The 14354-nt window shown below is 42.1% G+C and overlaps 1 protein-coding gene across 4 annotated transcripts in view; it reads right to left on the minus strand.

Annotated features, from left to right (window-relative positions):
- Positions 1–14354, minus strand: part of FREM1 (FRAS1 related extracellular matrix 1) — a 189892-nt gene that overhangs the window by 90197 nt on the left and 85341 nt on the right. For 3 of the 4 annotated variants that reach the window (XM_075209793.1, XM_075209801.1, XM_075209811.1), the window contains exons 18-21: positions 11703–11888; positions 10742–10938; positions 6997–7219; positions 2916–3060 (exon numbers count right to left, since the gene is read on the minus strand). In XM_075209793.1, the coding sequence (XP_075065894.1) occupies positions 2916–3060; positions 6997–7219; positions 10742–10938; positions 11703–11888 (751 nt within the window). Of the gene's footprint in view, positions 1–2915; positions 3061–6988; positions 7220–10741; positions 10939–11702; positions 11889–14354 lie in introns of those variants that run through there. The other variant, XM_075209819.1, reaches the window with a different exon arrangement.

A 14354-nucleotide genomic window follows, 5' to 3' on the forward strand; every position in this document is an offset into this window, starting at 1 on the left:
GCCCTTAGAAGCACAGAGCACAGGACACAGCACCACTGGACTGAACAGGACACGGCACAGGACCCAGCAGCACTACGGAACTCAGCAGGACAGAGCACAGGACACAGCACCACTGGACTGATACTGCAGAATGTGTAAACTTTGTAATATTGCAGTACCACTGGACTTTTACTGCTGAATGTGTGAACTTGGTAATATTGCAGTACCAATGGGCTTATACTGCAGGATTGGTTGGGAAAATTTTGTGGTAATTAAAAAATATTAAAGTAGTTTTTGGTATTTTTTAAAAAAACTTTTTTTTATTTTTTTAAACACAGGGGAATATTGGGGAAATAACTATGCCCTTAGAAGCACAGAGCACAGGACACAGCACCACTGGACTGAACAGGACACAGCACAGGACCCAGCAGCACCACTGACCTCAGAAGGACAGAGCACAGCACACAGCACCACTGGACTGATACTGCAGAACACAGCACAGCACAGCACAGCACAGCACAGCACAGCACAGCACAGCACAGCACTAAACAGCACAGCACAGCACAGAACTAAACAGCACAGAACTAAACAGCACAGAACTAAACAGCACAGAGGACCACCTAACACACCCTCCCTCTACCCTGATCAATGCCCGAGTGAAGATGGCGGCGACTAGCGGGGAATTTATAGGATCCGAGTATCGCGAGATCCGACAACGGGATTATGAGTCAGAGCCTCAGTTTCACTTTTGAATTTGGCGCCAATACCCGGATCTGTCTCGGATCCAACTCGGATCCGCAACGTTCGGTTGGGCTCGGATTTCAGAAATCCGAGCGCGCTCATCCCTAGTTAATATAGTGTGTGTGTGTGTGTGTGGCCATGTTAATATAGTGTGTGTGTGTGTGTGTGTGTGTGGCCATGTTAATATAGTGTGTGTGTGTGTGTGGCCATGTTAATATAGTGTGTGTTTGTGTGTGGCCATGTTAATATAGTGTGTGTTTGTGTGTGGCCATGTTAATATAGTGTGTGTTTGTGTGTGGCCATGTTAATATAGTGTGTGTTTGTGTGTGGCCATGTTAATATAGTGTGTGTGTGTGTGTGGCCATGTTAATATAGTGTGTGTGTGTGTGTGTGTGGCCATGTTAATATAGTGTGTGTTTGTGTGTGGCCATGTTAATATAGCACGAGTGTGCGGCCATGTTAATAGAGCGTGTGTGTGCGGCCATGTTAACATAGTGCGTGTGTGTGGGTGCAGTATTTTAATATAGCGTGTATGGATGCAGTATTTTAATATAGCGCGTGTGAGTGTAGTATTTTAATATAGCGTGTGTGTGTGGGTGCAGTATTTTAATATAGCATGTGTGTGTGGGCGCAGTATTTTAATATAGCATGTGTGTGGAGGCGCAGTATTTTAATGTAGTATGTGAGGGAAGGGAGGATGTTAATATCGTGTGGGAGGTAGGCTATTAAATGATGGAGTGTAGGTGGGGGCTAATTATTTAAGGTGAGGTGATGGAACCTGTAATTTAATGCTGGAGTGGTTTGGGGCTATTAATTGAACATGGGGCTGATTTTGGTGAGGAGGTCTATTTAATAAATGTGAATATGAATTATTTATTGCTGGGGATGATTGTGGAAAACAGCTATATTTATTAAACGTTAATGCTATTTAATTTCTTGCTGAAACTGTTTGGAGGGATTGGAATAGGTTTTGAGTAAATGGGTATACTGTTAATTTAATGTTGGATGGAAATAGGTCTAATTATTAAATGTGAATAATATTATTGTTGGCAATAGAGGGAGGCCTAATTATAAAACGCGAGTGCTATTGATTTAACAATGGGGCTGGTTGGAGTTTTCTAACTAGGACCCCCAACCTTCCAGGATCAAGACAAGCAGAAACTGAGCTAAAGAAACCAGCTGCCACATGTGGTGAAAGTGACAAGAACAGGTAGGAAAGATCAGGACAGTCTGCCAACTGCTCTGAATCTGGTGGGGCAGTCCTGAATTTGGGTGACTGTCTCGCTTAGTCAGGATTTGGTCTGACTGCAAGGACAGTTGGGAGGTATGTCCCGCTTCACAATGTACTGCTTCTGAAGGCAGAGCTTTGTGCATCTAACAGTAGTGCACACAGTATTGCCTGTGCATTTATCTAAACTGATAACCATGATATATAATAGGTGCCCTGCTGTCTTAAAAACCCTGGGCTCCCCCGAGCCTTAATCCAGCTCTGGTTAGGGGAAGGGAGCTAGAAGTGTGTGATAAATGTAATGTTTTATTACAATATATGTATCAATGCTCCATGTTGACCACACCCCCATCACAATGTGGTCACGCCCTTTTCGGCACCACTGCTGCGTGGCGGCACACAGTTTATATACTACTCATCTATGGAGGGGGGTCCCAAAAGTTCACTGTAACTGGGCCCCAAATTTCTCTTGCAGGTCCTGTACATACCATTATCTGGTAAGCCCTATGCTGCAAATAGAGAGTCAAGCTACTCATAATACATTTGTATCTCATGAGACACCGTATAACAATGACCTTTGCAAAAAGTACTGTAATGTTATTTTTATCTGGAAAAGAGGTGGGCCTGTGTGCTTTAAATGCTAGGGTTGATTTTTAGTCCCAGTCCGGCCCTGCCATTGAGCATCACTTTACGCATCCTCCCATAGAAAGATTCATGTTTTTGGACTGGTGTATGAATCTGTATGGGAAAAATATCTCCTTATTCTCCCAAAAGTATCTAACAGCATGCACCGTATATACTAGCCCTTTGTGATAATTTTCAGATCTATATAACAAGCTGTGGCTTATGATGATGCCGGGAGCATTAATGCATTTGAAAGTATTTTATAATAAATCTTAAAAGCCCCACATTGGCCTTATATATTGAAAGGTGTAATATTACTAAAATAACATGATGATAGTCTTACTTTGTCAGTACTGGTTTTTCATCATTAACTTCAGTGACTGTCACAAAAATGGTTCTCTCCAATTCATGTTGTCCATCTGACAACCGGATCGTGAAGCTATCAGAAAGATTTTCAGAGTCATCATGCACATACACCAACTTCATACCTAATAAAACAAAAAAAATGGTCAGCCTATATATGCATATATACTCTGTAGATGACTAATGATAGTGTATTCAGTGTTGTGCTTCCTGGGCATTGCTTTAAACTATGACTGAAGGTACTCAGGCTAGGGGGACAGTTATGTGACCTAACCCACAACCTGTCTACTAGCTACACCCCTATTACATTGCCACACCAGATATAGGAGAACCGAGGATACTACCAGACAAAGCTGGCACCGACCGTACAGAGGCGCATAGTCAAGCAAACTGCCTGGTCTTTACCAAGAACCGCCGAAAGGTGCTATGGGCTTTGCTTCCAAAGGTTCCCAGGTCACTGCCCTCAGAACAGCCCTCTGGCTTGAGAGTAGCAGTGCTCTTGATTGGTCTTTCAGTTAAGCCAGTCAACTGGAGATAGTAGGTGGATGAAAAGTAAAATTTTAGTTCGGCAAAAGCTTTGGATACAATTGGGACCCACGGTCTGAGACTAAAAAATCTCCTTTATAAATAGATGGGCCAGAGTGGAGATGGAAGGTAATCTTTTCAGGGCACAAAATGTGCTGCTCTGGAAAAATTGTCAATGATTAGCTAGATAACTGAGCACCCCTTAGACTGAGGGAGGTCTGTGATAAAGTCCATTAATAGATGATTCCAAGGTCGGTTGGAAATAGAAAAAGAAATCAAAAGACTTGTCAGGGTATTTGTTGTGGGCACGGGTGAAGCTTGTGGAAACAAATGCCTCCACAACGGAGTGTAAAGAGGGCCTCTACTAACTCTGTGTGATGAGTTCTATAGTCTTCTTAATGCTGGTATGTCTAGAGAATCGAGAGCCATGGACCCATCTGAGGCGTTTATTTCAGAGATGAGATGGGATGAAAGGTTTCCCAAAAGGAGTCCTAAGATTAGAAGGAACAGTGATTGCCAGAATACATTCAGAATTATTTTTTCCTTATAAAGGGCTTCCCTGTTGGATGGGTGAAAAGATCAAGACAGCATATCAGCCTCTTTGTTCTGAGAATCAGATCAGAAGGTGATAATAAGATTGAATCAGCAAAAGGTTAATGACCACATAGGTTGGTGAGGATTCAAACTTAAAGGCGGTTTATAAGTAAAGAAGATTCTTGTGGTTGGTGCAGATAGTTACAGGAAACTGTGGTCCCTCCAGCAGGTGTCTCCATTCTTCCAATGCTAGTTTAATAGCTAAAAGTTTTTTATCCCTGATGTTTTTCATGGCAGATGCAAGTTTCTGAGAAATGAATGTGTGTGGGTGAAGTTTCACTGAAGTGGCTCTTTGAGATAAAATGGCCCCAATCCCATAAGAAAATGCATCCACTTCTAAGAAAAAGGATGGATAGAGACAGGCTGTTGCAAAACCGGTGCCGAAGAGAAGGCAACCTTAAGCCACTAAAAGGCTTCTACCAGTTCAGGCGGCCAGTGTTTAGAGTTTTTTTCCTAGTCAGTAAAGTAATGGGAGCGACTAAGGAAGAAAACCCTCTGATGAATTGCAGATAATAATTGGCGAATCCCAGAAGGCAATGAATGGCTTTGAATACAACGGCCTGAGGCCAGTCAGTGATGGCCCTGAGATTCTCTGGATTCATTTGAAGTCCGGACCCTGAGACAATATAGCCGAGAAAGAGAAACATGCACTTCTCTCGTCTGCAATACAGTTGATGGTATCAAAGACGGGTGAGAACTTGAGCCACATGTTCCCGGTGGGTGGAAAGGTCTCCAGAAAAAATGAGAATGTCATCCAAGTACACTATCACATACTGGTAAAGGAAATCTCAAAAAGTTTCATTGATTAAGTTTAGAAAGACTACGGGACCATTGCACAATCCAAATGGCATGAACCATATACTCAAAATGACCATGTCAGATATTGAAGTCGGTCTTCCATTCATCTCCCTCCTTGATACGAATCAGATTATATGCTGCTTGGCGATCCAATTTGAAAAAAACAGATGCTCCCTTTATCCGAACAAATAGTTTGTAGATTGAAGGTATAGGATACCTACTTTTTACTGTGATGGCATTAAGTCCCCGATAATGAATGTACGAGTGGAGACTGCCATCTTTCTTCTTGATGAAGAAGAATCCAGCTCCAGGGCATTAAAAAGACTTACTGATGAACTCACGATTATCTTCTATATAGTTAGATATAGCCTGCGTCTCTGCCATGAACAGCGGATAGACCCTTCCTCAGGGTAGAATTTTTTTTGGAAGGAGTTCGATGCCACATTCCCAGGCTCAATAAGGGGGCAGTTCGAAGGCTTACTGCTTGCTGAATACATCTAATAGGGCGGTATATTGAAGAGGAATATAAGTCACTGTCTCAGAGGTCGAGAGATTTACATCTCCCAAAGTTTGCATCCTTCGTAGGTACTGGGAATGGTTCCGGGTTCCTGTGTAGAGGTGACAGCAGTTTCAAATGAATGCCAGAGCGGCAAGACTGCTCTCTTTCTTGATTACACTCCATGAATTGGATATCAATTTGATTACATAGAGTGATGAGAGCATTCAGCACGGAAGGACACTCTCGAGCGGCCAGTTCGTCCTTAATAAATCTGAGACACCTTTCCAAAAGGTGGCCACAAGAGCCTCACTGTTCCATTACAGTTTTGAAGCCAGGGTTCGAAATTAGATTGAATATTGACCAAGTGGTTGTGTTCCTTGGCGAGTCACAAAATGCTGGAAGCAGCACTGAAAACCCTCCCGGATTCGTCAAAAATGTCTTGAATGTTTCCAAAAAAGTGGAGCTATTATGCAACATGCCCTCCTACAATGGCGAAGCCCAAGCAACACCTGCCCTGAAAAGAAAGATATATTATATGCCATCTTAGTTTTCTCAGTAGGGAAATTTCCTGGTTGAAGCTCAAATTGTATGGCACATTGGTTCAAGAATCCTCTGCATGCCTTGGAATCTCCCTCAAATTTCAGAGGTCACTGGAGGGACCACAGGATGTGAGTGAGATGGCAGGGTGGCCTGAGACACCATTGTGCTCTGGAGAGTATCAACCCAACCTACTAAATGCTCCAGAAGGTCTCAGGGAGAACGATTACCAGAAGACTCCATGCCAATTTTGTGTGTGTAGCAAACACCAGATATAGAAGACCCGAGGATACTATTAGAAAGAGTTGGCATCGTCCGTATTGAGGTGCGAAGTGTAACAAACCCCTGGTTTTCACCAAGAACCACCGCAAGATGGTATGGGCTTTGCTGCCAAAAGTTTGCAGGATGCGTCCTTCAGAATGGCCTTCTGACGTGATAGGGGAAGTAGCAGCTGGGAACCAGCAATCATAGTCAGCAATTCGGGTCTGGTACACAAACAGGCAAAGCGGTACAGTGGAAGTCCAATAACGTAGTCAACAGTCTGAGTTCAGATATCAGAGGGAAGAAACTTGCCAAGGGAATACCAAAAGCCGTAGTCAGAGCACAAGCTGGGATCACACACAGGGAATCAGCCAGGTCACAGGAGGATAGGATAGAAGCGATGGAACTCGGGGCACATCTATTTGACATAATATGAACTGGGGATAATATTGTGTGACATAAAATTAACTGGGCTCAGTACTGTGTGGTATATGAACTGGGAGCACACTTCTGTTTGGCACAAAATGAACTGGGGGCTCTTCTATTTGAATAAGATGAATTGGGGGAACTACTGTGTGGCATAATATTGACTGGGGACATTACAGTGTGGCATAATATGAACTGGGAGTACTTCTACACACACAATCCCTATATGGTGCTATACATGCCCCTCTGGCAGTGCGCTGCGGTGCAGATTATACCTCTAAAGATATCCCTGGGTGCATACACTAACTAAATATGCATGCCTATGTAGGTAGATAGAACATTCTTTTCATAGCCTGTTCAAGAGTGCAGTAATTGTTTACTGGTATACTGTATATAGCATAATTATTACTTACTACCATACCATTTTTAAGGTATTCCATTGTGAAATCCTGTACCACGGGAAGTGTATTACTCTTGATACTTTTAGGTAATTGCTTCATGTAGTCTATGCCATAGGTTTCTTCCATAATGAGACCATGACTGGGATGTACTGTAAGAATAAATGATAAGTGATTCTGGGGGACATCCATGTCTGATACATTAATTACAGAAGGGTTAAGTTCCTTCATTTGACCTTCCTCCACCTAAAGAAATGAAAAACAAAATATGAACATGCTTACAACTTGTTTTCTAAAAATAAAGCAGAAACATATTATGATTGTCACTTTACACTCATCATGTTCCAAGTTTGGGTTGTTAGGCAAGTCACTTAGAAGCAGTCAAATGTAGCACTAAAGCTCAAATGCACTCTGCTGCATGTGTATTGTATATGTGTCCAGATTTAACTGGCTGTTATGGCAGCCTTAGCCAATTCCATTAGATGAATGTGATGAGTAGTTTAGGTGGGGGTGTACATGGTGGTATGCCATACTGTCACTTCTCTTACTGCCTTCATTGTAAAACTATCAAATTCCATTCATTTACATTCCCATTACATTTTCATTACTGCCACTTCTAATTTTCATACCGCCACTTCTATATTTCTACTTTAGACCACTGAATGTACAATACATAATACAAATTTCACAATATAATGGCATGCGATGGTACTATAGATGGATCAGATTCCCTAATGCTTTGATAATTTCAATACCAATTAGCTCTGAGATCATTTACCACCTCTCTACTATTATCTGGACTAACTTGAGACCTCAGTGTGTATAGCAAAAAAATGCCTAATCATTAGCTAATATCAAGGTCTGCCACTAATAGACTCAAGGTATATGTCCAATGATTATATATTCAGGGCCTGATTCATTAAGGAACGTAAATGTCGATACAGGGCATATTTTGCGTTAAATTGCTCTGCGTATCCAGAGCCGGATTTAGACCTCATGGGGCCCTAGGCAAGATATTGGTTTCCCCCCCCCCTCACAATCCATAGCACTATATATTTTTAGCATAGCATATACTCCTATAGTTAAGTAGAAGGGTAAGCTATGTGCCCCTCATTATTGTCCCTCTCATCACACTGTGCCCTCTCTGGCCAGCACCTTCACCCCCTCTCTGCCCAGCACCTTCACACATGCCCCCTCTCTGCCCAGCACCTTCACACATACCCCTCGCTGCCCAGCACCTTCACACATGCCCCCTCTCTGACCAGCACCTTCACACATGCCCCCTCTCTGCCCAGCACCTTCACCCCCTCTCTGCCCAGCACCTTTACACATGCCCCCTCTCTGCCCAGCACCTTCACATATGCCCCCTCGCTGCCCATCACCTTCACATATGCCCCCTCTCTGCCCAGAACCTTCACACATGTCCCCCTCTTACACTGCAGCTTCAATCTCACACACACTAGCTCTCCGTCACAGTACCCCTTCCTCTTACCTTTTTCTACACGAGTGACTCCAGGAACAGACAGAATTGCTGCAGCTCCTGCACACTGACTACCATAGAGTTCCAGCAGCCCGCCTAACACTGTATGACCCTGTGATGTCAGAGTGACCTTGGAAGGTACCTAAGCTGAAGGGGATTTAGCCGCTACCATAACACCAACCCCTTCCGTGACTCGCAGCACCCGATCCCCCCTCCCCGGCACAAGTCACATGGGGGGGGGTCGGGTGCTGTGAGTCGGGGGAGGGGCCGCATTTATTTATTTTTTTCTTCCCCCCCATCTGGGCCCCCTGAGAGCCGCTAGGCCCTAGGCAGGTGCCTAGGTTGCCTATCGGTAAATCCGGCCCAGGCGTATCCCTAGAAACAGAGTCTATGCCTGAGAACGAAAGTGTATGCCATTCATTTTCGAGCAAGACTGCTGAGGTGCATGGTGCGTAAAAGTCACCAACTCTGCTGATTCCATAGCTGAAGAGTTCCGAACTTTCACTTGCATTAGTATAAGCATAAAAACTTTGTGGCGGGAGCTTAATGGACTGAGATTCCATGGCCGAGCCGCTGCATGCAAGCCTCACATCACCAAGACCAATGCCAAGTGTCAAATGGAGTGGTGTAAAGCACACCGACACTGGACTGTGGAGCAGTGGAAATGTGTTCTGTGGAGTGACGAATCATGCTTCTCTATTTGGCAGTCAGATGGGCAAGTCTGAGTTTGGCAGATGCCAGAAGAACGCTACCTGCCTGACTGCATTATGCCAACTGTGACTTTTAGTGGAGGTGGGATAATGGTATAGGGCTATTTTTCAGGGTCTGGGCTAGGCCCCTTATCTCCAGTGAAGGACAATTTTAATGCTTCAGCATACCGAGTCATTTTGGACAATTCTATGCTTCCAACTTTATGGAAACAGTTTGGGGAAGGTCTTTTTCTATTCCAACATGACTGAGAGTTCACTTGTCATTGCTCTGCTCATCCTTCAATGATCTGTATGGTCTCCTTGGTAGCAACAGCTAATGCCACAAATTCTGCAATCACGGGTAAATAGTGTCCTGGCTCTTTGTCCTGCAGCAGCCATGATGCCAGAAAAAATACAGGTCTACACAGTTACTCTGAGCTGGCAGATAACCACAAGAATGTCCCCGCAGCACAGAAAATGGAAAACTTCTGCTGAACCAGAAGAGGAAGAGGGTTCAGTAAAGATACATGAAAGAGTTATGGTTGTCAGTTTCTGACTGTCTCAAGTTTTTTAAAATAACTAGTTAATCTTTCATGTTGCCACCTTCTGCACCATCTGTAGCTGCTTAAAAATGCCAGTCACAAATGGCTGCTTCATTATTGGTGACTGATTTTACTTCTGCCTTATAGTAGCCACACACACTATCTCCACCATCTACTAACACACTATCTCCACCATCTACTACAATTGTTATTCTGCTACCTTATGTTTCAATTGCTCCTCACACTGCTTAGATTGTAAGCTCACTTGTGCAGGTCATTCTTTACCTTCTCTTTCACGTTATTGTATGTTATTTATTTGTATCATAATGCTCTCAATATACAGTGCTGTGTAATATATTAGCATTTTAAAGGATAATAATAATAATAATAATAATAAGTCTGGCAATGTAATAAAATCATTTTAGCTATTGAAGACATTAATAGGGCCCAGCTGAACAGTATTTTAGGAGGAAAATTGAAATGAATGAAGGAGGTTGTGACAAAGTTGTAATGCATTCCCGTTTAAGTAGCTGCAGTGATCTTATGAAGGCAGCTCATGATAGCAGAATGTGGGTTTGCCTCTACTTATGCTTTTGCAGATAAATAGACATGTTTAATTAAATGAGTTGTGGGGCCACATTTATTTTCCAATATGTGAATAAACCCCAATGTCTTTTTAAGGTCAGCTGTTGGTAATAATAAAAACCATAATTATAAGTAAGAGAATATGTTCAACTTGTTGATCATAACCCAATTTGCATTATTTTATACAACTTAATGTTAATGCTTTCAGTCTTTGATTGCCTCCTTAATAACTGACATGCTAGCATCATTAAAATAAGTCTTTGTGACAATGTGTACATGTTAAAAATTTAAGTATTTCAATGTAGACCAGCAAAAATTAATAATCTTTGATCTATTCCCAAAAAAAATTAATTAAGCCAGCATGCTGTTAGGCAAAACAGATGATGCTATTATTCTGTTAACACATTTTCCTTATTTAGACTGTTTGGAATATTTCTATTAGATAATACTTCAGTTGCCAACACTCCCTTACTGTAATATTTCTGGCCATGAATTCTGGAACTTCATCATTTGTTGGGTTGATTACTATGTAAAATGGTTTCTCCAGTGAGCGATGTTTCCCATCAGTGACATACAGTGTAAACTGGTCGGCAGTAGGCTCTATGCGTTGATGTCTTGACTGTACGTAATTTATATTACGGGATATGACGTCCTTCAGTAGAAATGAATCTGGGTGACAACAGTATTTCACATTTGTTACAAGAAGGAATAAATAATTTGAAAAAAGATGGATTTCTAAACCAAACATGAATCAATTCTTGAAGAAAGTTAAGTTTAAAGAACGTCTCTATTCTGTTGACTGTGAAACAGGAATATGTGATGAGGGATATTGGCTTGTAAATGAACAGTAGCCCCTGGGTAGCAAACATAAGAAATGCAATAGAGATAGACTATGTACATGCACAGCATCAGGCAAGCCAGTTATCTCCCCTGCACCTCAAGTACCATAAGCTAGACTACAGGCTATTTCAGTACTTGGTTCTTAGTACTATCAGCTGTGTATATTTACTTTCTCCATCATAGTTACAAGAAATAAAAATCTAGCTTCCAACGTTTCAATTTTGACAGATATTTTGCATAATGTACAATGTTTAAACAAGGTGGCAGCATTTCTGGAAAGATAACAACATTCCATTGTAGCTTTATAAAATAACGCCACATGCTGTGAAAAGTCTATTCTGGGAACAATAAGATATGTAAAATCATGGTGATCATTTAAGAAGGAACTATGCATATTAAAGATCTACTTTTTATTTGTTTTGTGAATGCTTCTTATCAGCTAAGAGCAGGGATAGGCAACCTTCAGTACTCCGGCTGTTGTGGTTAGTTTGCTCTGCATTGAGGAATATGTCATTCAGCATCAGGAGCTTGAAGGTTACCAGGTCTAGTCCATGAATTATCATCCAACTGCAGTGTTTTTAGAATTTACTTACCAATACTTATCCCCATGTTACTTTTCTCAAACCCTGGAGATGGGAGGATATTTTCAATGTAGCCGTATTGAGGTGGAGAAACCAATATAAACTGCAAGGTGCTACCATCTGTATCGGGGTCGGTAGCAAGTAAATGGCTCACTGTAAGTGTGCATACCTTGCCTTCATCCACAGCGAATATTTCACCTGTTCAAGAGCCAGGTTAAGATATGGTAAGATATTAATGTTTTTACATATCTTAAAGATTGCATAGTTTACCAACCACAGATTGTTGAGCATTTGGCAAAATGTTCTGCTCTCAATATTTTTTGCAAGTTGGGACCAATTTACCACAAATTCATCTAAGAATGTATGTTCAGATTAGTGTCCAATATTCCAAAAACCTCAGTGAGCAGTGGTCATTTATTAACTAGCAGTGCTGCTGGTGTTATGAATTTGTTTTAACAGGACAGGTCACAATTAAGTGCAGTAAAATGGAATCCATTATAAAGTGAGTACATTTTATAGAGCACGACATAATCTGGCACAAATAAAGCACAATTGGCCTAATTTGGGCCTATTGAACACAAAAATATGCCAAGAACATAAAGAGATTTTATGTTTGTACTTTAGTTGCGCATATTTTAAAGAATGTCCATCTTAAAATCTAGCATATAGATGCATGTGTCTGGAGCAAAGATATGCCAGTCAACACTATCAACTTATGTCTAGTGCATATATGGATCCATAGCAAAGATACGGCAGTCACCATCATCATCATTTCATCATCATCATTTATTTATATAGCGCCAAAATATTCCGTAGCGCTTTACAATTGGGGACAAACATAATAAACTAATAAACAAACTGGGTAAAACAGACAAAGAGGTGAGAAGGCCCTGCTCGCAAGCTTACAATCTATGGGACAATGGGAGATTGACACATGAGGTTAAGTATACATTTTGCATCTTGGCCCAGCCAGACTGCAAAGGTAAAAGTGATTCATAAGCTAAATAATCCTGTCACACAACAATGTTGGTCAGGGGGTAGTTGTCTTGTGTGAAATTGTGTAACAGGTGGTAACAGGCAAGGTAGTGAGGTTAAGAGGGTGGTTGAGGAATATTATAAGCTTGTCTGAATAGGTAGGGTTTCAGAGAACGCTTGAAAGTTTGTAGACCAGAGGAGAGTCTTATTGTGCGAGGGAGAGAGTTCCATAGAGTGGGTGCAGCCCAAAAAAAGTCCTGTAACCTGGAATGGGAGGATGTAATGAGAGTGGATAAGAGACGCAGATCTTTTGCAGAACGGAGTTGAGTTGCCGAGTTGGGAGATATTTTGAGACAAGAGAGGAGATGTATGTTGCTCTTGTTGGTGGGTGGGAATATTATTAACTCTTTTAGAAAGATTAAGTTTGAGTTGGTGAGAGGACATCCAAGATGATATGGCAGAAAGACAGTCAGTTACACGGGACAACACAGATGTCGAGAGATCAGGAGAGGATAGATAGATTTGGGTATCATCCGCATAGAGATGATACTGAAAGCCAAAGGAACTTATTAGATTTCCAAGAGAAGCGGTATAGATAGAGAACAGCAGAGGACCTAGCACTGAGCTTTGTGGTACTCCAACTGATAGGGGAAGCGGAGCAGAGGTGGCTCCAGAGAAATTAACAGTGAATGAGCGATTAGAGAGGTAGGATGAGAACAAGGATAGAACAGTGTCTTGAAGACCTAGGGATTGCAGCGTTTGTATGAGAAGAGAGTGGTCAACGGTGTCAAATGCTGCCGAGAGATCCAGGAGAATTAGGATAGAGTAATGGCGTTCAGTTTTAGCAGTGATCAGATCATTGACAACCTTGGTCAGCGCAGTCTCTGTGGAGTGTTGAGAACGAAAGCCAGACTGAAGAGGATCCAACAGGTTGTTTGCGGAAAGAAAGCGTGTGAGGCGAGTGTAGGCAAGTCTCTCTAGAAGCTTGGATGGGCAAGGGAGCTGAGATATGGGACGGTAATTTGAGAGAGAGTTTGGGTCAGAGTTTTGTTTTTTTAGAATAGGAGTAATCACTGCATGCTTATATAGTGATGGAAAGATGCCAGTAGAGAGTGAGAGATTACAGATTTGAGTTAGAGGTGAAATGAGTACAGGAGACAGGGATCTACCAATTTGCGAGGGAATAGGATCAAGAGGACAGGAGGTAGAGTAGGAAGATAAGAAGAGAGTAGAAATCTCCTCTTCATTTGTGGGGTCAAATGAAGAGAGGGTGTCAGAGGGTAGTGGGAAGAAATTGAGCTGATTGCTTGTCGAGGAAGAGGATACCATTTCTAGTCTGATCTTATCAATCTTGTCCTTGAAGTAGGAAGCAAGATCCTGAGCACTGATAGTAGATGGAGGGTTCGGGGTGGGAGGATTGAGAAGATGTTTAAATGTATTGAAAAGGCGTTTGGGGTTAGAAGCCTGAGCATAGATAAGAGATTGGAAGCATGTTTGTTTTGCAGTGTCCAGAGCATTTCGATAGGAGCGGTAGACAGAAGTATATGTGAAGAAGTCATTAGAGCTTCGAGATTTACGCCAGTGACATTCTGCTTTACGGGACAGTTTTTGAAGATTTCGTGTTGCTTTGGTGTGCCACGGTTGACATTGAAGTCGACGTGTAGTATGTAGTGTCGCTGGAGCCACTTG

The sequence above is a fragment of the Mixophyes fleayi genome, chromosome 1 (genome assembly GCF_038048845.1).
Source record: "Mixophyes fleayi isolate aMixFle1 chromosome 1, aMixFle1.hap1, whole genome shotgun sequence".
In the NCBI taxonomy this organism is placed as follows: domain Eukaryota; kingdom Metazoa; phylum Chordata; class Amphibia; order Anura; family Limnodynastidae; genus Mixophyes; species Mixophyes fleayi.